This window comes from Dermacentor silvarum, chromosome 3, assembly GCF_013339745.2.
Source record: "Dermacentor silvarum isolate Dsil-2018 chromosome 3, BIME_Dsil_1.4, whole genome shotgun sequence".
Lineage (NCBI taxonomy): Eukaryota > Metazoa > Arthropoda > Arachnida > Ixodida > Ixodidae > Dermacentor > Dermacentor silvarum.
This window is the reverse complement of record NC_051156.1, coordinates 195517551-195541834: the sequence shown is the minus strand read 5'-3', so window position 1 is coordinate 195541834 and position 24284 is coordinate 195517551. Positions and strand designations below refer to the sequence as shown.

The window sequence follows — 24284 nt, the reverse complement described above, 5'->3', positions numbered from 1 at the left end:
TCAGCAGAGGAAACACGCTCCACCCAGTGATCTCGTGACGCACCTTTGGCCCAAGGAAGAGCAGCGGTAGCAGGTAGAGCGGCATGAAGACGCCCAGAGGCCACAGCCTTCGACAGCGCAGGCGCTCTCCACGCGCCCCTATGGATGGCGCCCGCAGCGAGTACAAGGACTGCTGACGAAGCGCTTCCGACTCCGCCCCAGGGAAATAACCTGCGTGTACAGCCAGCGAAGGCGCTGGTAATAACCATAGATTTTCCAACAAAAATTGCTAGGAGGAACTCCGGCGCTGTCGTGTGTGCGAGAGTTGCAAGCACACCATGCGGTGAAGCAACTACTCGCAACATGCAAGGCCGTGCAGATGTTCAACCCCTCCCTACTTCCGGTAGTGACGACAGTTACTTCCGACTACGGTCTGGGAGCAGTGCTACAACAAAGGTACGGAAATGATCTCCGAACCGTTACCTTCGCGTTTCGAATGCTGTCGCAAGCGGAGCGTCAGTACTCAGTAGGAGAAAAGGAGGCGCTCGCATGAGTATGGGCATGTGAACACTGGCATGTTTTTCTGTGGGGAAGAAAGCTCGAGCTACGAACTGACCATTAGGCTCTGGTTACTCTCCTCTCATCCTGGAGCACAGGTCGCCGATCTACTCGAATTGCAAGATGGTCAGCACGTCTTCTGTACGACAATTTTGAGGTGATTTATCACCGTGGAAGTGATAACAAGATGGCGGATGCGCCATCACGATTGCCTCTGTCAAACGTACCAAGAACAAGAGGAAGAAGTTGTGTCGCTTGTTTCCACCTGCATCACAAAGGCACAACTCCAGGATGCTGTTCAAACCGACTTGCTGCTACAGCAGGTGATGACTTACGTCACAACTAGGTGGCCGGCGAAATGCAGTCTTCAGCTCGAGCTGCGGCCCTTTTTCTACGTGCGGGATGAGCTGGCAGTTATGGACGACCTTCTATTGCGGGATGAACGCCTGGTCATACCAGTTGCATTGACAGCAACGCTCGTGGTGACGGTGCATGAAGGTCACCAAGGAATTGTGCGCACAAAGCAGAGGCTTCGCAACCAGTATTGGTGGCCAGGACTCGACAAACAAGTAGACCAGGCAATCTCGTCTTGCAGGTTTGTCAAGCGGCAGATAAGTCAGCGAAGCCCGCGGTAACACCACTGGAACCCATTCCGCTACCTGAGCTACCTGAGCATGGCTGAGAGACTTTGTGGCTGTCTCTGTAAAGTGTTCGTTTTCTTTTTTTAAGAGAAGGTGTATGTTGTATTGTTGTGCAGTGCAGTTTCGTTTTCGGTTCTGGTAGCAAGTCTGGTACGTCATGCATGACGTCAAAGAGGACGAATAAAAACGGCTGGTGCTGGCAAGGCGCCAGGCATGTGATGGGAGACGTTCGGAGTTGTTGCTTCCTCTGGCACGGAGTGGCCGCTTTTACTTACGATGCAACTGACGTCACTTGAGAGAGTCTACAACGTCTTGGAATCAAATTATTTAACTGTGGTACATTCATCGACAGTCCATCATGCAATTAGAGACTGAAGGCGTTGTACCAAACTACTCGGGCAGTGTATTGCTTACGTTCATCCTTGCCCGGCCGATGTTCTTCGTCCATGAAGGCGCGTTGTCGTGGCCGACGAGGAGACGCGAGACAAAGAATATGGAGGGCGCAGAACCAGACACTGAAGGTCATACACGCAGCCGACAACTCGAGAGCGCGAGATCGTACACAGTCTTCTGCTTCTTCCCCATAGAGTATACTCTGGTGTGCAGTACACAAATTTTCAGACTGTCAGATCTGGTTGCTTGGCACTCTTTTCATCATATCTCTTTGTAACCAAATCGAAACAACTGATAATCTTTTATTGGCTTCTCGGCGCTTCTCGTCCTTGAGAAAGAGGGCATTGGAATTTACTCTGCACTGGTTTAAATTGCGCTTATATATTCCTGTAGTGTCACCATTTGGAAGACCCAGACTATCGCGCAGGAATGTATGCAGTTCCATAGAAAACTTTACTTGGGACTTCCACCGACTAAATTGTTAACAATATTGTTCTCCCATTTGTTTGTTACCGTACCTCCGTTTAGAAGAATTATTTTTGTTTTTTAGTTTATTTAATTACAACACAGAAATTATATTATGTGCGTCTGAGTGTTTGATAACATTTTTTTTATTTTCTCATATTTGATTTCAGGAAAGAATATCGATGGGTGGTGTATCGACAAGGAAGTACGACGCATTCCTAAAGCTTCTTTGCGTCTCGTGCCACAGTGGCACGTACCCGTTCTACGGATATGGCTAAGAATTGGCACCTGCCCAGTGATGCATACACATTGGCTCAAGTTGTCTAATCGAGCACCCACCCAGTGGAAGTGCCTCAAGCTGTCAATCCTACACAAACACAGTGGCGCTTGTTGTTTACTCAGCACGACAGGGGCAAGCAGCAAGTTTTCTGTTCGGCCACATACGCAGTGGCACCATTACCAGTGGGCCAAGATGTCTACTTGCGGGACTGCAGAACCGGCAAAACGAAAGTAAGAGGCAAAGAAAGCGTCGCTCTTAAAGAGACCATCGCAAAACCTATTCGACGTCCTGGAGAAAGACAGAAACGTGCGCGCTGAGTCTCTGTATTTCCAAGGATTTTTTTTATCACTGCAAAAGATACACACATGCTGTTCGTCTGTCCCGGTGTCCGTTCCTGCGTTGAGCGTCGGCGTCCCTCGTAACCGAGCACAGCGAAGAATGAAAGCGCGATCGCGGAGCGCAGCGGGCGATGAAAGACGGCGAGATCAAAGAGAGCGCGAGGCGGAAAGCGGAGGAGGAGGGTATGGCGAAAGCGTGAGAAGAAAGGCGTAGTGTCGCGCAAGACGTTCTGCGGTGACGATCGCTACGAGATGGCGCCAGAGTAGCGCGCGTCGTCTGTTCACCGATGATGCCATCAATAAGGCATGCGGCGAGCGCATCCACCGATACCACGTATATATGGAAACAAAGCGCTGCATGATCGGAGGTCTGTCTGCGGCGGCTGCTATGAATCGCGCCCACGCTGTCACCCACGCGCTGCCTCTCGCGATCTTCCGATTAGCGAGGCAGTTGCGCCACACTTCGCTCCGTTAGCAACGTGCCGCAGGAGACAGATTGTCCGCACCAGCCAATATGTCGCGAAATGAAAACGCTGTCTAGAACTGCTCTCAAATTTCGCATTCGGGAAGTAAGGATACTCCCGAATTCGAAATTCGTCGGTGAATTTTTGTCTTCGTAGTCCTCATGTTCCATCGTTGCGGCGCTAGAAAATACTTCAAGTGCGATAGACTCCATGCTAGTCACACACTCAATCCCTGCTAACCTACATTTCTAACCTGCTTACCTTTTCGTCCACTGTTCCCCATTCGTAAAGTGCGCAAGCCAAGCGTGGGCCTGGTTAGCCCTACCCACCTTTCAATGTATCTCTCTGAAATGTGCCCTGATAGAACTATGAAGTGGAAGCCGACTAGGTGCATGTGTAGTGGAAGCGGTCCACGACATCGACGGGTTAAAAACAATGGACCACAGTGAAAGAAGATTCTTCCACCGTGCAATGGACTCCGAGAGCGGCATGTTACGTACACATTGCCATCGCTTCTGAAGTGAATGTCTCCTGGAATTATGTAACTGATTTCTTTATTTCTTGCGCAGTTTCTGCCATATAATCATTTGTTTCCAACAGGTATTTTGATTACATCTGCTGGATATATATTGTACAGTTGTTTCCGTCATTCGCCTATTGCATAACGTATTAAGTGTCTTGCTTTATATTCTTAGAAACTCAATAATGCCTCTGTTAAAGAAAAAAAGCCTAATGATTTGTATTCATTGCCTATGTATGTATTTATTTTTCTTCTAGGGTACACAATGGCCTTCGTGAAGTCATGTCTCAAGGATTTTTGTCTTTTTCCCTGACTTCACATCATGTGTATCGTGTGCGTGTCATGATACATAAACTTTGACTAACGTCATCGAAGCAGATCCCGATTACTATCTCACGCCCGTGGGCAACGTACGCCAGTGTACACCATATATCCATGGCTTTGCTGTCAGCTGCCCCCTTATTAAATTGGCAGCCCAGCACGGACTGCACCGGCAGCTGGCCATTGGGCGTGGTTGGCTCCTCAGCGTACCACACATATGATACATCGGACATGACAGGGCTGACTCTGTAATGCGCAATGTATTATATGTGTTACGTTGAGTTTGCCGCCTCAAAATGGTGGTTTAAGCACGGAAAACTTAACCCATGCCAATAGTAGCATTTTTGATCGGTTGGAGGGAAGTTTTATCTGTGGATGATTCAACTAACCAATTGCAAGTTATAATGCACTATAATTAAGCAAACCTGCACTATAATTAAGTTGTTACTTAAAAAGGTTTTATAGATTTTTTGTATGCAAATGTACTCTGCATAACCAGAAACATATGTGAGCATTTCTTTACAGTTTTGCTTGATGTAGAGCTACGTTTGGGTATTACAGGGATAGGTGTTTCTTTTATTACTTTTTATATCGAGGAGGGCAGTCCTACGATACAGGGTTGAGTGCGTTTGCTCGCAGAGCAAGCAGCCGGCAGTGGACAGACACAGATGGGAAGGAAACCCACCGCGAGAGCGTGGTGGCCCAAGCATTGGGTGACAGACGAGTACTGTACTACCCGACCAGAAGAAGGAAACAAGAAGGGACTGCAACGACTTAGTAACGCGTAATGGCGGCTGTACAACGTGACTAACGTACCTCACGGCCGCAAAATACAGACTTTGCTAAATACCTTCTTTCTAATAGGAGTAAATCATACCCTTGAACATCCTGAATATTTTGCCTTACATTTTCAAGAATTGAAAGCCACAGCTTAGGTATCAGAACAATGCGAACGTCGCGAAAACTAGCTGTGAATTCAAAAGTGCTCAAAGCAACGGCGGATAACAGACACGAAAGTGACTGCAATGGCTCCAATATCTTCCCCGATGGTTAGATAAAACTCAACGGGCAACTCGTCCGGCCCTCAGGCCAAGCCATGCTTCATAGATGATAATGCCGCCTTCACCTCACCAGCTGACGGTCGTGCACAAAGACGGTCGGCCACCTCAGGTGTAACCTGAGGCTGCCCACTGAGCACCGTACGAGAACCTTGACTACCATGGTATCGAAAGGTGTTACAAGAAGTGAGTGACCACGCGCTACACTTCGTAATCATCCGACATACTGTTTCGGAAGCCATAACAAGGAACCCCCTCACCTGCTCTAAGTAATATTCTTTATTTCGATCAAAGTTTTCTTTAGCGCTTGCTGCCAATTGTTAAGCTTAAGTAGCATTCTTAACAAGTTCAGTATAAAGCATGTTTCTTTTTACTTAATCATGACTGCTTTCCTATTGGAGACAACATATGCAAAACGGTAGGATAATACTATCAACACCCACATTTTTTACCGATTTCATTTCTGCACTGGTTCGCATTCCAAACCGATGGCGTACTCATTACAAGAGAATTATCGCTCTTGCCATCTTTATGACATGTGTTTACATTTAAACATGACAATGCTTGAAGCTATCGCTGCAGTGGCTCCCCCCTCACGTCGGCGTCCAGGAAAACGAGGATGCGACGCCGTGGCAAAGGCAGCACACCACGGCACTGTACACGTCAGGTCCGCTGTAACGGCCTTCGACTATACAGGTTGTCCCAACTATCATGCACCAAGATTTAAAAATATGCAAATGCCACGTAGCTAGACAGAACCATGGTAATGCTGTTTGCCGTCGCTTTGAGATACTGAGATTATTTTTTGCATTCCGCCTAATTGCATAACGTCTTAATTAATCAACTTCTCAAATGTTATAATTAGATGAATGGTGTCAATGAGAAAATTGCAGAGCGACATGAAAAACTCCCGATACAGCTTTCTGTTGCTCAATACGTGCTACATAAGGGTTTTTCCGAGCGTGAAAGAAGCCCACGAATACACGCAAAGTGACTCGAGTGGCCAGTCGCGAGGCACTTTCGCGCAATCACACTGGCAACGGGTGTGGTCAAAGCAATCGCCCAGTTGGGAAGAGATTCTTCCTAAGTCTCTCACTATCGGAGATGAATTAAACGTTCACTAATTTCAAAGCCTCTAGAGTCTGTAAAGGACTAAGTTTATCTAGGTCAATTACTCACATGGGACCCTGATCATGAGAAGGAAACTTACAGAAGACTAAAACTGGGTTAGAGTGCATACGGCAGGCATCGCCAAATCCTGACTGGGAGCTTACCACTGTCGTCGAAAAGAAATGTGTACAATCATTGCATTCTACCGGAGCTAACATATGGGGCAGAAACTTGGAGGTTAACCAAGAATCTCGAGAACAAGGACCGCACAAAGGGCGATGGAACGACAAATGTTAGGCCTAACGTTAAGAGACAGAGTGAGAGCGGTGTGTATCAGAGAACAAACGGAGATAGCCGATAATCTAGTTGACATAAAGCGGGAAAAATGAAGCTGGGCAGCAGTAAGCACATACAGCGTTCGGCGGCGCGCGGTGACGATTTCATCTCCAAATGACGTCATACGGAACCTCACGGCGACGGCGACGCGACGGCAGAAATCTGCTTTTGAGTGTCCATATAATTGCTATCGCAATAAAATGGAGCTGGGCAGGCCATGTAATGCGTAGGATGGATAACCGGTGGACCATCAGAGTTACAGAATGGATACCAAGAGAAGGGAAGCACAGTCGAGGACGGCAGAAACTAGGTGGAGTGATGAAGTTAGGAAATTCGCAGGCGCAAGTTGGGAATCAGCTAGCCCAAGACAGGGGTAATTGGAGATCACAGGGTGAGGCCTTCGTCCTGCAGTGGACATACATATAGGCTGATGATGATAATGATGAATTTCAAACGCTCGCGAGTGTATTAAAAGCATGCCTGCATGCCTCCCGACGATTCATGTTGAGAACCGCCGTAACAGTGCTGCCCCTTGTAAAGTGACAAGCCCACGTGAAGTCTACCCAAAGGTACAGGCAACGGATGCGTGAAAAGCTCCAGAGAAGATGGTTAACCTCAACCTGAAGTAGTTATGTAAAAACGAAGCTTTCTTGTAGAGCTCGAGGCACTTTTTTATCGTATCTGGCCTCCCACGCCGAACACCTTCATCGGGATGGTGGTGCCATCTAGGAACGGTGCAGCGAATGAGTAGTGCATAGACTTTCGTACCACAATTGCTAGTGGGAAGTGTGGCGCTTGTGTCTATGGGACCTGCAAGCAGCATGAAATCATGGTTAGTACACATATTTGCCTAAACTTCATCCTTACGGCTTGAAACGACTTTGTGAACTCGATCATTTTCAACAAAGTACGGTGTCAGATAATTCAACAATTACTACAATTTTTCGACGGCAGGATTCGAACAAAGGACCTCTAGCGCACAAGCCTAAATTGAAGCCAGTACGTTATGGACGCTTTCTTTTATTTATTACCTTCTCAACAATACGTACGCACGCACAAATCAGGTCAAGTGGCGCTAAACAATATTGATACATCATTTGGATAGACTGCACCAATTTAAAAGGCCTTCAAATAGGCCATCAGAGGCAGAAAACCGTCATGCTCCTGGAACCACTCTGGCGGTTGAATCATGTGCTTTAGGGCCTCACTCGTGTACGCTAATACTTAATTAGGTGTTGCCTCGCAGACCTTGAATCTACGCGGGCATTCCTGACATATATGCGTGGGTGCCACACACAGCTCCTACGCAAAAGCATTACCATGTCAGCTGGCACTTCCCCTGCGTCGCGCATGAGTCGACATGCTGCAATGAACACCCTTTCTCGCGGGCATGCCAGCGCGTTGATACCTTCGCGCGTTGAGACCTTCGCGTGTTAATTTCGATCCGCAGTTTGCACTACAGGAAACCGACGCGTCACCATGAGCCATCCGCATCTTAGTCCGTGAGAGAGGGCGAACAAACTACGAGTGCAACATGACACTTTGGACACCACTGAAAATTTCAGCAAAGAATGCATGTATGACGTACTCCATGTAAATGTGTGTAAAGAATATCCAGTCAGTCTATATAGTTTGCTGTAAATAAAATAGTTTCTTCGTATACCCATGCTGCTCTTTAATATTAATTCCTCGAAAACTCCACTTCATATACACACGCACATATACAGGGTCCATGAGCCAATCCCAACAAGAATGCTTCGATTTACGTATATCTCAACTGGAGTTGAGTCTGCCCGATTTTCTTTTGGTTTCGTTCCGTGTTGAAAAATAAACGAACTCGAGAGTTCCGGCTAAGTTCATACAGTCATCGCAGTCGAAAGCAGCGTGACCTCGCATTGAAAACGCATTCATAAATTTGTCCTTACCTGCCGTGATGCGCACATCAAACCACGTGGAATAGAAACCAATGAATGCTCGTTACAGCCACGCATAACGGATTCCGATGCGCCCTGAAAGACTCTACACCTGCTTTTGAAAAACCGATCTATAGCGCATTCTGGAATCGGACGGCGCGCTCAGGAGTATGTTGCAATATCAAAGGTTACTTTGCACACCGACAAAGGCGTCGTTCATTAAAAAAAAAAAAAACACTCGCCGAGCCGTGGCAGACTACGTGGCCGCCGCCTCCGCCCCTGATTGCGGGACGTCGGATCTGCCGGATCGAGACACTACGACAGACACGCTGCAACAACAAATATCGCTATGGCTGTGGGGCGATCGCCTGACCACGTTCAGAGACCTAACAAAACACTATACAGACTCGAAAGACTCAAATTCCCGCCACCGCACGTTAAGGTAATCAGGAAAGAGGCCGTAAACTTACGCTTACTGCAAACACAGTTACCCTAGCCCGGCCGTCTTACGCCACTGTTACCCGAGCTTATACCCGACTGATGCGTGTAAAGCGTGCGGACACAGAGCAACACTGCGACACATGCTCTGGGAATGTGCCGGCAACAACGGTACCGAAACCGCCGCCGTTCGCGACGCGCCGACAACGGCAGGCGTTACTAGATTAAAGGAAGCCTCGCGCTCGCTCATTCCCGCCGTTGCCCCGCGGCTGCTGGGGCCGCCGGGGACCTTCTCCGTTGGCGTCGGCGCCGCTGGGAGGCGGCCCTGAAAAGTTCGGAGCTGGAAGACCAGCTCTGGGCCGTCCGGCAAGCCGAAGATGCCGCCCGAGTCCAAGGACTTTCGAGCCGACTCCTGAGGCCACTAAAAGCAAAGGGCCGGCTCTTTAAATAAAGTTTATTTTTTCTTCAAACAAAGCCAACGCTGCGCCAACATGAATCGTTCACAATGATAGCATGTTCAAGACAACTCCGAAACGCCTCTGCAAACTTTCCTGACATGGAGTGTCCGAACAGCCTATCGCACGGTTTCGCAACGCTGCCCTTACTGTCCATTTGTGGGGCCAAGCAGACATATCCGACGCCTTCTTCCGAGGTACCACCTTCCAGTAAAACACGTGACCCTGCGGTGCAGGAACGGCGAGATAGACCATAGAACACCAGCAGTATCCTGCTTACTATCATGGATTATTTGCATCCCTGTGCACCCAGTGGCAATCAAGCATTGAACAAACAGCGGCGCGTTCAGTCAACTGTGTGAAACATGAACGCCACAGCAATGAAACTTTTTCGTTGTCTTCATTGTTCTTTTGTCGTTCCATTATTCGGCCATAGGATAGAAGATCAGCGCTTTGAGCGCATCCTTCCCCGGTAGGGTCGCTAAAGATACTCAATATGCGCGCGTTTACTATACAAAGTACAACATGCACAAGAATTAATACATATACTTTCGTAATCGTATAGCCAGTTCTTACGTACGCTGGTGTAGTGTCGACCACTTGTCGTTGAATTATTGGCTAGCATTCATTGGAGCGAAACTAGTTGCGCGCATCCGATACAGCCAGCTGCAAGCGCAAAAGCTCGTAGTCATAACGCAGGGTTACCTTGAAGCAACAAGGTCACTGAGGTAAGTCTCGATAAAGGTCGCCGCTGAAAGTCCAACAGTGTGAAACAGGCCACTTAAGTACATATCAATATCAAGGTGTACAGCGCCACGTCCCAATCCCCTCCCCCCCCCCCCCCCCCCCACCCATCCCCACCCCCGTTTCTTCATTCCGTAGAGGTCTGAGTGCCGAAGAGGCCGGCCCTGTCGGCTGCGTTAACCATCGCGATGACCATGGCCATGACGACAACCTTGGCGAACAGGCCCAGCAGAAACTGAAAAAAAAAAAAGTAGTCAAGGAAGAAAGTTAGGTTTCTCGCATGATGTGCGAATAAAATGTGCTGGAAGAAGCCAGAAATCATGTGTATTGTGCTTAGACGAAAACGTGTGCGTGTTTCGAATACGTCTGTCGGACGTCGCGCGGAAGCTCTTGCTCAGCATGCGTGCGTCTTCCCTCGTCCTCATGCGAACGCGCTTTCAGGAATCCGCGCTCGGGCTGCACTCATCTTGCACCTCGCGAGGTGCCGCTCTTATATACTCCAATTCACAGACTCCTTGCAGTGTGGTGAACAGAAAACCCGAATGATCACTCATCCAGGGTCCGCCACCGATCGCCCTCGGCGCGACGCCGGCAGAGTGGTAGCTTCACGGAAGTACATTCGCAGTTATACCGATAAGAACAACGGGAACTGCAACGCCACATTACCGAGACGAACTGTATATATCTGCATTGCATTTCGCGCATCACGCAATGCATTTCCGGCCGTCACCACGCATGGGTAGGCCGCAGGTGCAGCGCACGGCAGAAGAGGCTGCTGTACGCGAACGTAATTAAGCGCGAGCGCGATCGTGCCCGTAAGGCCAATCCCGTGTACCGGCAACGGGTGAGCCTCTGACCGTCTACCATAGCGTTCAAAAGGCAATACTGTGAACGTGTACAGTCGTCCGTGAAAGTATGAGAGTGAGCGTGTAATCAACGGTTACACGATCTAAAATAAAGGCTATGCAACTTAACGAAATGTGTCTTCATTCAACTTCAACGTTCAAAAAATACAATCCTAAACAAGCAATCAAATCACACGTGCATCGCGTCGGGTCGCTCAGCATTTCTTGGGTACGTTGCGTGGTCGTTGGCTTTGGACTTCGATTCAGTTTGCATGGAAGAAAGCTTTCCGTTCAACCATCTTTCTTTAAGAAATTGGCTTTTATTTATTTATTTATTTATTTATTTATTTATTTATTTATTTATTTATTTATTTATTTATTTATTTATTTATTTATTATACCTTCGGCGTCAGAGGCATTACAGAGGGGCGGGCGAGTCGTCCTCCATGTTTGAAACACGCAGCCAACTCTCGCTACAGTGATTGGCTGGCACGAGTACTAGCCTTCGCTGCATGGCACGGAATTGATACGTCTGTCACATAGTTGACACGTCAGCCTAGAGCACCCGTTCATATTCATTCCGCACGACGCGCTAAGCCTCTCGCACCCGCGCCCATCCGCCGCGCTCATTGCTCCGTTCTCACTGCCTCTTCTCCTTTCCACATGTGCTGTTGTTCTTTCTCGCACAGGTTGTGTCTTCTCGGCGCTGAGCCGTGCTAGCCGTGCTCTCTAAAGGGGTTGCATACAACAGTGCTCTCTCTCCAGAGCCTTTATCTTCTCTTTTTGTATCCACAGTCGCGTTACGGGCGAGGACCACGCTGTATTCATCGCCATAACTTACACCGCGGCATCCTCCTCAATCGGGCAACTGTTTGAAGAACATCTTGATCGTTATACAGGGCGTTGATTATCGTCAGCAGCATACCCACAGATGCTGATTGATCGCTGCTGGCTTGGTCTACATGGAGCGAAAATGAGGCAGACGCCGACGGGCGTTCGCCGCATTCCTGTAAGGGTTGTGTATGAATGTGCTTTTGTAAAAGAAAAAAAATAATGACAGGAATTTTTATTATATTCTTTGTTGTTAATTACCAAGCAACTCGAAAAAAGAGTAGCTTGAGGCACATATTTACAAACGGAAGGGGGAAAACCTGCAACCGGCCACCGGAAGTCAGAATGAGATCGCTCATCGCGACGCCTGGCGAGCGCGCCTCGCGTCATTGACAGTCTTTCATAATTTGTGACTGAATGGGCTAACTAAACAATCTACCTGCGTTTGCTCTCCTAGTCACAGCGCCGATTGTTTTCTGCCCGAGCCATGTATAGGCGGCGGGCGTGACATCTTGTTCGACGCCGGCCGTTCTCCACCGGGCGAAGTGTACGTGTCACTTTGACGCCGGTTTATCGCTCCATAAGCATGTCCTCCGTCAACCCACTGCGTGTACACTCCAAGTCACCTAATGCTGCCACTGCAGCCAATGGTCTTCCGCTCTCGAATATGTTTACCCTTATTTGGCACTCATTCTGCCACACTGAAAGACCGCCGGTTACCTGATCTGCGTATTGCATGACCTGGCCATCTGCGCTTCGTCTTAAACTGAACCCCTTCAGTCACGATGTACGGACGCATGTACGCCGACTTGCTTTTGCCGCAACCCACTACACCCACCAGCTTCCAGAACTGCACCCGCGCCACCTCGTGCAGGAGAGCGAGTGGCATCGACGCCGGCATGATGAAGTTGCTCGAAGCGCCCACGATCACCGGGATGGCGTAATAGGCCGGGTACATGCGCTGAATCTCGGCCTGGCGGGGAGAGGGTTACGTAGAAATGTGAGCATTGGTGTTAATGAAGCAGGGACGCTGATGCGACAGATTCTTAGACAGGCCTCTTTTCCTTGCCATCATATAATGGGCCATTGTGTTGTCTCAAGAAGACTGCGGTGCAAGTCCACAAAGTGTACGTAACGCCGGACGTGCTTAATGACAAAAATTGCTATTTGAAAGAAGAAAAAAAAAAACAAGATTTCTCGGTATACATGTTACTAGCGAAAGCCTCAATCTATGTGCCGCTATCAAGCAATGACTTTCATTCTCTCTACAGGGACAGTTAAAACTCTGCACTGATGTCATATGACGTTCTTTATTGCGCAGGGATTGGATGCGTTGGTGGATGAAAGTAGCCTCCACATCTCAAGAGCGTCGCCGCAGATTCATATATGCCTCAGCCTCTCCACGATGCGGTCCGCAGCGGCGCCCGTAACGTTCTCAGTGATCTGGCTACTTTGACGAGGATTTACAGACAGTCCTGATTAACCGGTGACATCCCCATTGAACAAGCAGCTGTTTTGCCGTGGGGTTGAGAGCATTAAGGGAAAACTTTTGGGTGGTGGATAAGGTAACGCATAAACCACTCGTGCCCGTTTTTGTCGCGGACTGTTTCAAATCAAGTGAGGTTTAACGCCCTAAAGCAGCACATGGGCTATACGGGACGCCGTAGTGGTCAGGGCTCCGGATTGATTTCCGATCATGTCCTCCGAGATATGTGCGTTACGGTGCCTCAATACCACCGCTGGCATCGAGGCACCCAAATTTGGCACGGTGGCCATCGCCAATGCGGCAGGAGAGGGAACTTCGCTCACTGCGCGCTTTAAGTACGAGTGGGACAGTGCGCGCCACCTGATCTCAGAGACCATGGTCCACCTTCTCGGGGCAACTGTAGACGCAAGTGCACGAGCGTTCGTGCATTACGCACCTATCGGCGTGCAGCCGCCGCAGCCGGGAATCGAACCCGCGAACTCGTGCTATATGCTGAAGAACGCCATAGCTACGTTCTTATTCTCTTGCCCATTTAGGTTCCCCATATGGGGATAACAATTTTGAAAACATCGCACCTCCACCAAAAAAGGAACGGTGTTTCTCATAAAACATTGCGTGGAACGATGACCCACGCACTTTAAACATGGTTTCAGTTACAGGGGGCGCAGAAGAATGTTCAAGATAATAGGTAGATATATCTATGGAACAGTGGAACATCCGAGTAACAGTGGTCAATTCATTAGATATAACTATTTTAATTTAAGAAGTAATAAGTTCAAATATATGGTACGCAATTCCCTTTGTTATGTCATTTAGGTGGAAGATAGTTTTAATAGGGGGTGGGGGGGGGAGAGGTGAGAAGGGCAAAAAAAAAAAAAAAAAAGATGGCTTTGAAGATGCAGCCGCGCGGATTGGTGCTAGCGGCGCAGAATGCTCCCCCCCACCCCCCCTTCCCCCAGAGCCTTTCGACCCGACGGCAGCGCGGGGCCACAATAAAGCGCGGCCCCTCCACCTGCCCACTCATCCGCCGGAGCTTTCCCGCCCGGCCGGAGCGCGCGGCCGCATTAAAGCACGGTCCCTCCACATCCCTCCGGAACGCTGTGCGCGAATGGAAGACGGCGCGCTTCCTTCCCGCTTCCCGCCCTTGCGTGCAAGAGCCGCGATTGCCGGCTCACCGTCGCATGCTTTCACTCGCACATGTACGGCGCGCGGCGACGATTTTATCGACCGTGGACTTTATACGGAACCTCACAGCGACGGCGACGCCATCGGCTGAAATGCGCCTAAAGTGTCCTATCGCAATAAAAGAGCACTTGATTTGTAGTTTTGCGCAAGCGCTAGTTTGGCGTATACCCTTTGTGTAGCTGCGAACCCACGTGAGCGCCTGGTCAAAAGCACTCGGAAAAACTTTCGGTGCACGCGCAACAGTTCAGAGATCGGATTCTGGTGCCCCGGTGGAAACCTCATGGCTACTCACAATGTGCGCTACGGCCGGCGTCATGATCTCGACCAGCACCCGCTTGTCCGTGGTCTCGGCCATCACAGAGGTGGCGAAGGCTAGCACGGCCTGTGCCTCGAGCGGACTGCGCTCCTCCCAGAAAGAAGTGGACGCAACTCTGAGCACCTCTTGCGGCAGGTCGCATGTCTGCGAAGCGACGCAGAGAGGGTAAGGAGGGTCCACGCTTCTATGAGGCTGTGATATTGCGTTTTGTAATCTCATGCTTCTTGGAGCCGCTTTCGTCCAAGAGGCGCAGCAACACAATGACAGTGTGTTCATTGATTTTACTTTCTAGTGTGGAGTCATGTATGAAAAATAACATCTAAAGAATTCTCTGTATACGTATTTTACAAAACCTGCCACGACCCTTAGGGCATCCCTACCACATCGGTTGCAGCTAGGGAAGATAGTATAGCAACCGTAGCACACACACGCACAAACGCACGCACGCACGCACGCACGCACACACACACACACACACACACACACACACACACACACACACACACACACACACACACACACACACACACACACACACACACACACACACACGCACGCACGCACGCACGCACGCACGCACGCACGCACGCACGCACGCACGCACACACACACACACACACACACACACACACACACACGCACGCACGCACGCACGCACACGCACGGACACAGACATAATAAAAGATACCACAGGCTTTCCGTCACTACATAAACGCACCGCATTGGACTTCTGATACCTTTAAAGGCACCTCTAAAGTGCAAAGGCTTCACACACTCGCTGCTTGTGACATGCGGTACATATAGGGTGTCCCAGCTAACGCTGTAGCCAAACCGTTACACGAGAAAAAAAAAAAGATGAAACGACACAGCACGAGGCACGATCTTGAGACTTACGGTGTTCAGTCGTCACCCTCGTGACAACAGAACATCGCCTCTTTTATAATTGTGTCTTTGTGATGTGTGTAGTGCGCGAGACGGTGCCGTGGTTGGGAGATGAAAAGAGGAGGATGACAGAGTGCGCGCGTAGAGGTGACGCAGGGCGAAGGTCGGCCACCGGACAGGGAGCTGAAGACGGACCGTCGGGTTCCGGACCCGAGCCTCCAGGACTTCACCCGACCGGGGCCTCCTGCCAACCCGTTCCCGGCCGTCGCAAGTCCACCTGATCACGAAGTCCTGCCTGAGACCTGTTGACTCCTGTGCCCGTAGGCTGAGCAGGAGCAGTCGGGCTGCGTACGAGCCCGGGCTTTGCGCCTGGCGAGAACGCCGCTTCCATTTGCGCGTGCCGCCAAGCCGCCTGCGTGCTCTTTCCAAACCGGAGCTGCTACGCTCTGGTATCCCGTACGTCAGTCAACTAACTCCGTTGACATCTTGGTGAGATGAACGCCGCTTCTTTCGTCTCTTCGCCTCCGCCCATCCACGTCGAACTGTTGTGCGCGCTTACACTCGTGCTCTGCCGGAACTCGCGTGGGGTTAATACTGTTCTGGGTCTGAGTGTATTTGTTTCTTGCTGTGAATTTTTTCATGAGTGTTTATTTCATATTTTTCTTTTCACATTAGTGATATTAAAAGTTTTGTGTGCGTATTGGAACGTACGGCATTGTCCTTAATTGTGGTCTCGGAAGCTCTGCCTCAGGGAACTGTCTGAAACATTAAAGAAAGTAAAGAAACTGCATCACAATCTTGCACCGTGTTTTGTGGAAATTTTTTTTACAGCGAAGCAGTATATGGGTAGGTTTTGACCAAGACTGCGTGCGTCGACAGAGTGTTTCGAAAAATGTGAGCGGATAGGCCACTGGGGCCACCAGGTGTATGTTCTACAGGGTATGTTTACGTGGTTGTCCCTATAGGTGTGTGTGGCACTTGGTATGTGCCCTGGGGCCCAATCTGCATGTGTCGCTGTTCAATGAACTTCTTTGACGTCAACTTGGGTCACTGCAAGTATCACAACATCACACCAACACGGTGACATTCACGTAATGCGATTTTTCTTGCAAATGAGAGTCGGCGTCGACGTTGCTGTTTTATTGCGATAGCAATTATATGGACACTCAAAAGCAGATTTCTGCCGTCGGCGTCGCCGTCGCCGTGAGGTTCCGTATGACGTCAATGGAGATGAAATCGTCGCCGCGCGCCGCCGAACGCTGTATGTGCGAGTGAAAGGCGGCGAGGGACGCGCGCTTTCACGGGGAGTGAACGCACGGCGGAGAACAAACGCGCGTTCTGCGCTGTGCTCCCTTAAGGGCTGCAGAAGTAGGCGTCTCTTTCCTCCTCTACAATCACCATATATGTAGAGTAAACGTACCATCTTCCGACGCGGGAAAGGCTGTGGGGGAGGGGGGGAGGGGCAGGGAAGGGAGGCGACGTTAAGCTGCAGCACCAAGTGCCTATTTATATCAGAGGCTCCGGCAACAGTCACCAACGCCGCACGCATTTTGAGCGAACGCGGGCAAAACGCCGGCGGCGTCGACAACAGTTCTGCGTGTTGCCGGTGCTGCTGCATGTCCAAGTTTATACAGCTGATAAAGCTGCTATCATTACTCCGTATAGCTCTTTTCAAATTTGCTATCGCAATTGATGCTTCGCCTTTCAGGTGAAACTGCGACAACCTTTTTTTTGGGCTCTCAAAAAAAAAAAAGCGCGTCCTTGCCAAATATGATCTCCAATATCGCGTTTGTGCTCTTAAAGGGCTTTGCGTGGGAGATATTAAGCTAAGAGGCTTTCATTGCCCTCCGAAGCGCTTCACGAAGAGTGTTCTGTTTTTCTCGTTTATCAGACAATGCCGAAGCATTTGTCAGAAATGTACAAAGATTACCAGTATGACTACAGTGGATATGAGTGATAACACGTAGGCTTGCGCGTGCATTCTTTGGCTCCAATGGCGATGAATTACTGCGCTCAGTTTCGTAGACGGTGGGGTCGAACCCCCTGATATTCAAACCGTATACGCATAATTCTCTCTACAGACGCGAACTACGGTCGAGCACCTCTTCAACGAACGCCTCTTGAACGGAATGACCTGTATAACGAATGAATAACTCTGTCCCGGTTCTTGTGCGAGCTCTGCGGTGCGCGACTTTTACAACGAAGGATTTGGGAGGCCCCATGCACTTCGTTTATGAAGGCGTTCGGCTGTATTATGTATACTTCTGTGGCACGACTGGCACGTATACCTCACGTCCCACATAGCACGAGCTAGAGTGCGCGCTATAGCTTCCATTCGGCCACTAGAATTAATGAGTTTCTTCCTTGCGTTACGAGTGGGAGCGCGTCAATTTGTACTATCATCGCCTCGTGGTAGCTGATGCTTTGGGACGCTGTGTTGAACTGAAACTCCGCCTTCGGGATCGGCCCTGATTCCCCAGTCCTCTCCTCGTGGCACAACGCTACGAAGACCATTTCTTTCTGGGGTAAAAAAAATGTCGCAGTTTCGCCCGAAAGGCGAAGCAACAATTGCGATAGCAAATTGGTAGAGAGCTATTCGGAGTAGGGATAGTACACTCTAAAAACAAAGAGAGTTCCGGGAACTCTCTTTGAGAGAGTATCTGCTTGTCCCATATTTCACTCCCTTTTCAGGAGTAAAACGCCTCCATCTCGGAGAGAGTACAGCAACTCCCCCGGACAGAGTATTAGTACTCCTCCTCAACAGAGTGCTAGAACTCCTTCCAGAGTACGAATACTCCACCCCACAAGAGTATTAGTACTCCCTCCAACGGAGTGATTCTACTCCCCCAAACAGAGTGATTCTATTCCCCCAAACAGAGTGCTTGTACTCCTCCTAATAGAGTGTTTGTACTCCTTCAGACAGAGTGCTGGTACTCCTCCCAGTTGTGTGAAAGCACTCGCTATGCAGTGCCATGGTCACATCAGAGGCGATTCACAACACTTACATGTTGGGCATACTTGATTCCTTCATAAGGAGCTCCTGCACTCATGCTTGGTGAATTGGATTTGATGTTTAGTCGCCGAGTCACTCGAATGAAACATATTTTTCTTCAAAGGTCAACATTTTTATTGATCAAACAGTCACAAGGCAAACTGAGTAAGATTTCGAAAAACATATATACACATAAAATCCGATTACACAGATTTTCATGAACTTTACAACACATCTTGCAATAATACATAAAAATTTTCTTTAACATTTCATCGCTAATGCAGTGAGAAATATTTTTTTTATTTTCAATTGGCAACATCTAAAAAATGAAAGTACACAATGTAAAATCAAACAAACAACAAACATGCGAAAACTCGCGAAGTATTGGCACTACGATTGAAGATAAAGATGCACCACATTACTGCTCAGAAAACGCATTTCAAGCACTAAACTCGTGTACTTATATACCATAGGTTATGAGATGAGCTGCTAGGCATGAGGCTGATAAAGTAATTTGCACAGGAAGTTTTTTCATGCGCAAATTACTTTCAAGACAGCAGCTCGTTTGATAACATCCTATGTAGCGTACGGATGCTCCTGACTGAGAGTATACAGTATATTTAGAAATGTACTGTATATTTTCGTGTAAAGCCGCACCGTCTAGTTTTGGTTATAATATTTCACATGGTTATTCATGCATGGGCTGCACCTCCTTTTTTTCTAAACGCGCATCTTGCCGTGGTTGTCCAACACTTATCTCCGCTCGGAGTGAAGGCAGTACTGTGGCGTATCATAGCTCCCCTTCGGTTGGATCCAAAGCTGGTAGTCTTTTGACAGAATGCTCGACTTCACTCTTGGCATCCTCATGCAAGTAATTTCCTGGTGCTGTCGGGATCGTGCCATGGCGCTTTCTCACGGACTGTATTTCGTAGACAGCTATTGCCACAGCGCACTTCACAACTGTTGCGGTATTCTTGTTGTCTATTGCATAATTTTCTTTCTCATAAGACATCACGTGATAGTTTGTTCATTTCGTACAGATGCATATTCTAATGATCTGATCAGGGAAGTGGGAATTTTTGCTTGTAAAACAATCTTTTCCGTTTCATTACTAACACGTGGCACATGTTCGCACAGAAACACAAAGGAGCAATGCAAGGAAGCAAAAAAAAGGAAAAAGCCACACCAGCAAAGAACACCACTTCACACAGTTATCTTCATTCTAGCAGTGCCGTTTTGGTATCAATGATGACAATGGAGGCTGGCTGGTACATCTTGCTTTGCGATTTTTTTTTCTGCTGAATGCTTCCATAATTTCGTTTGCTACTTGGTCGTGATGCAGGCTAAAGCGCATGCACCATCTCCTGCTACGTTAGTGCATTGTCAAATGCGAGTACATTGCTGCCCTAATAACTTATTGGTCTTCATTGCGGCACTTGTTAAAATACCTTATGGTCTGCCCAATGCAGATGCGAAAGGAATCTGACAGTCACATGCGCATGTAAAAAACATTCTAAACTTTCATCTTTGTGTGACATACTGTCTTTTGAAAGTTTTCATGCCATTTAGTTACATGGTACACCCAGTATACCCACATTTTAGTTTTCTCGTCCAAATTGCATGGCAACACATTTTGATGCTTTGGAGTACGCTCCTCTGCACCACGTGGAGTCGTGCTGAGCTGGCTCCTTGACACCATTTTCTCCTTGCAGCTGCCTTCTTGAGTTTTATAAAACGGGTGCCTGTAAAACAATGTGCGCGCAAGTGAACATGAGGAAATATTGTGAAACCATCTAAAAACAGTCAAGGAAAAAGGTCATGGCACTAAGAAGCCTTAGCACTAAGTATTTGTACTGTAATACAAATGAAATTGTCGGAGTCATGACTCCGACAATTAACCCATGGCCCTCAGTTCCCAGTGGCTGCGGAGCACCTGACCAAGGCGGCGGTCAGACCTGCTACGCGGCAGAGGGTGCTAAGAATCTCTGGGTCAAGGCAGGCCGCCAATGGAAACTGAACCTGGCAACGTTCAACACGCGCACCCTCTCGAGTGAGGCTAGCTTAGCAGGACTATTTGAAGAATTATCAGGCATTTCCTGGGATATTATTGGCCTTAGTGAGGTTAGAAGAACTGGTGAGGCTTACACAGTACTGACTAACGGCCACGTCCTCTGCTACAGAGGTCTTCCAGATAAGAAAGAATCCGGGGTAGGATTTCTAGTGCATAACAACGTAGCGGGCAACATTGATGAATTCTACAGCATTAATGAAAGGGTAGCAGTCGTCGTAATAAAGCTGAATAGGAGCTACAAAATGAAGGTAGTACAAGCCTATGCACCAACCTCTAGTCACGATGATGAAGAAATTGAACAGTTTTATGAAGATGTTGAACTAGCAATGAGAAAGGTGCAAACTCAGTATACTTTAGTCATGGGCGACTTCAATGCAAAAGTGGGGAAAAAGCAGGTTGGTGAGCAAGCCATTGGCAACTACGGCATCGATTCTAGGAATGCAAGAGGAGAGATGTTAGTAGAATTCGCGGAAAGGAATAGGCTCCGAATAATGAATACCTTCTTCAGGAAGCGAAGCAACAGGAAGTGGACCTGGAAAAGCCCTAATGGAGAAACAAGGAATGAAATAGATTTCATACTCTCTGCCGATCCAAGCATAGTGCAGGATGTAGAAGTGTTAGGTAAGGTTAAGTGCAGTGACCATAGGTTAGTGAGGTCTAGGATTTCTCTCAATTTGAAGAGAGAGAGATTGAAATTAGTCAAGAGGAAACAGGCCAACCTAGAGGCAGTAAGGGTAAAAGCAGACCAATTCAGGCTGGTGCTCGCAAACAAATATGCAGCTTTAGAACAGGAAGATGAAGATAACATAGAGATAATGAACGAAACCGTAACTAGGCTGATCTCAGAAGCAGCAATTGAAGTGGGAGGTAAGGCACCAAAGAAACCTGTAGGGAAGCTCTCCCAAGAAACAAAGGACCTAATAAAGAAACGACAAAACATGAAAGTGTCCAACTCAAGAGATCAGATAGAATTCGCTGAACTGTCAAAACTGATCAACAAGAAGAAAGTAAGGGATATTCGAAATTATAACGTGGGAAAAATTGAGGAAGCCGTAAAATATGGACGCAGCATGAAATCAGTAAGAAGAAAACTAGGCATAGGACGAGGCAAGATGTATGCACTGAAAGATAAGCATGGTAATATCATCAGCAATTTCAATGACATAGTAAAAGCAGCAGAAGAATTCTATTGACCTGTACAGTAGCCAAAACAGCCAAGCTTCTTCCATTCGAAATAGTGATGAACCGGATACAGAAGCTCCTTCTATAACTAGCGATGAAGTTAGAAGGGCCTTGAAAGACATGACCAGGGGAAAAGCGCCTGGAGAAGATGGAATAACAGTAGATTCAATCAAAGATGGAGGAGATATCATGCTTGAAAAGCTTGCGGCCTTTTATACGAAATGCCTCACAACTTCAAGTGTACCAGAGAGCTGGAAGAACGCCAACATTATACTTATCCATAAGAAGGGAGACGTTAAAGAATTGAAGAATTACAGACCCATTAGCTTGCTTTCAGTATTGTATAAAATATTCACCAAGATAATTTCCAATAGAATCAGGACAACACTTGACTTCAGTCAACCAAGAGAACAGGCTGGCTTCAGAAAGGGATATTCTACGATGGACCATATCCATGCCATCAATCAGGTAATCGAGAAATCTGCGGAGTACAATCAACCTCTCTATATGGCTTTCATAGATTATGAAAAGGCATTCGATTCAGTAGAGATATCAGCAGTCATAGAGGCATTGCGTAATCAAGGAGTGGAGGAGGCATACGTGAATATCTTGGCAAATATCTACAAGGATTCCACAGCTACCTTGGTTCTCCACAAGAAAAGTAGAAAGATACCTATCAAGAAAGGGGTCAGGCAAGGAGACACAATCTCTCCAATGCTATTCACTGCATGCTTAGAAGAAGTATTCAAGCTCTTAGACTGGGAAGAATTAGGAGTGAGGATCGATGGCGAATATCTCAGCAACCTTCGGTTTGCAGATGACATTGTCCTATTGAGCAACAATGGAGAGGAATTACAACAAATGATGGAGGACCTTCATCGAGAAAGTGCAAGAATTGGGTTGAAGATGAATATGCAGAAGACAAAGATAATGTTCAATAGCCTGGCAAGCGAACAAGAATTCAGGATCGCCAGTCAGCCTCTAGAATCTGTAAAGGAATATGTTTATCTAGGTCAATTACTCACAGGGGACCCTGATCATGAGAAAGAAATTTACAGAAGAATAAAATTAGGTTGGAGTGCATACGGCAGGCATTGCCAAATCCTGACTGGGAGCTTACCACTGTCGTTGAAAAGAAAAGTGTACAATCATTGCATTCTACCGGTGCTAACATACGCGGCAGAAACTTGGAGGTTAACAAAGAAGCTCGAGAACAAGTTAAGGACCGCACAAAGAGCAATGGAACGAAAAATCTTAGGAGTAACGTTAAGAGACAAGAAGAGAGCGGTGTGGATCAGAGAACAAACGGGGGTAGACGATATTCTAGTTGACATTAAGCGGAAGAAATGGAGCTGGGCAGGCCATGTAATGCGTAGGATGGATAACCGGTGGACCATTAGGGTTACAGAATGGATACCAAGAGAAGGGAAGCGCAGTCGAGGACGGCAGAAAGTCAGGTGGGATGATGAGGTTAGGAAATTCGCAGGCGCAAGTTGGAATACGCTAGCGCAAGACAGGGGTAATTGGAGATCGCAGGGAGAGGCCTTCGTCCTGCAGTGGACATAAAATATAGGCTGATGATGATGATGATGACAAATGAAACATGTAAATGACTGTAATAGTCAACTTCAAAACAAATTTAAATTTTTTGACTTAAGGAAATAAAGAAGAAAACTGGCCGTTAGGACTCAGTCCAGCACCAGTGTTACAAAAATCCTGAAAAATAAAATATTGGTCATCGTTGGCACACTTCGTAAACGCATCCCCTCCTCTAGGGGAGCGAGCAGTGGTGGTATTGTCTGCATCTCATTTCTGACGTTATAAATAAATATAATTCCTGAAGGGAATTTGGGCTCTTTGGCTTATCTAAAACAAAAGAAATCAGCCGCCAAAGTAAAGGGAACATAGCTAGTGGAGTTAAATGTATAAATACTACACTCGACATACACAAGTGGCCAACAATAACGCAAATGTGGTGCTAGAAGAATGACACGACATGACATGAAAAGGAGGTAAACCACCTGTAAAGAAACCCTTCAAACTTATGAGACCGAATTCTATACGCTCTGCTTATGCTGCACTTGAAGTTGATTACGATATGAAGTGCTCAAATCTGCAGTCATTTAACTGAACAGTGAAGCATGTAGTTTTTATGTAGCCTGCCGAAAAGAAAAGAGTGCAAAGCCGTATGACGAATTCAGATGTGTCACAAACACCTTGTGACACGTCCTAGGCACGCGCCCACTGTGCCCCCCCCCCCCCCCTTTCTGGTTATGACACTGCTCAAGCCAAATTTGAGGATCATATTTTCAGTAGGCATGACAATATGGTCATCTAGTTCAATGGATATTACTGGGTGTGATTATAAGGGGTAGCAAGCCCTGTTTATGGCAAGCTTACCCACATTTCAAGAATGACAAGAAACAGTTCACTGCGGCCTGTATCTAAGCTTTCTAAAAGCATGAACTTATTTCCATTTAT

The 24284-nt window shown here is 47.7% G+C and overlaps 1 protein-coding gene across 1 annotated transcript in view; it reads right to left on the bottom strand.

Moving 5' to 3' along the window:
* Nucleotides 1–12286: 12286 nt before the first annotated feature.
* The window catches only part of LOC119445118 (uncharacterized), a 43800-nt gene continuing 31802 nt past the window's right edge, over nucleotides 12287–24284 (bottom strand). The window contains exons 6-7 of the mRNA XM_049664129.1: nucleotides 14653–14820; nucleotides 12287–12662 (exon numbers count right to left, since the gene is read on the bottom strand). Of these exons, the coding sequence (XP_049520086.1) occupies nucleotides 12378–12662; nucleotides 14653–14820 (453 nt within the window). The 3' untranslated portion in view covers nucleotides 12287–12377. The remainder of the gene's footprint in view (nucleotides 12663–14652; nucleotides 14821–24284) is intronic.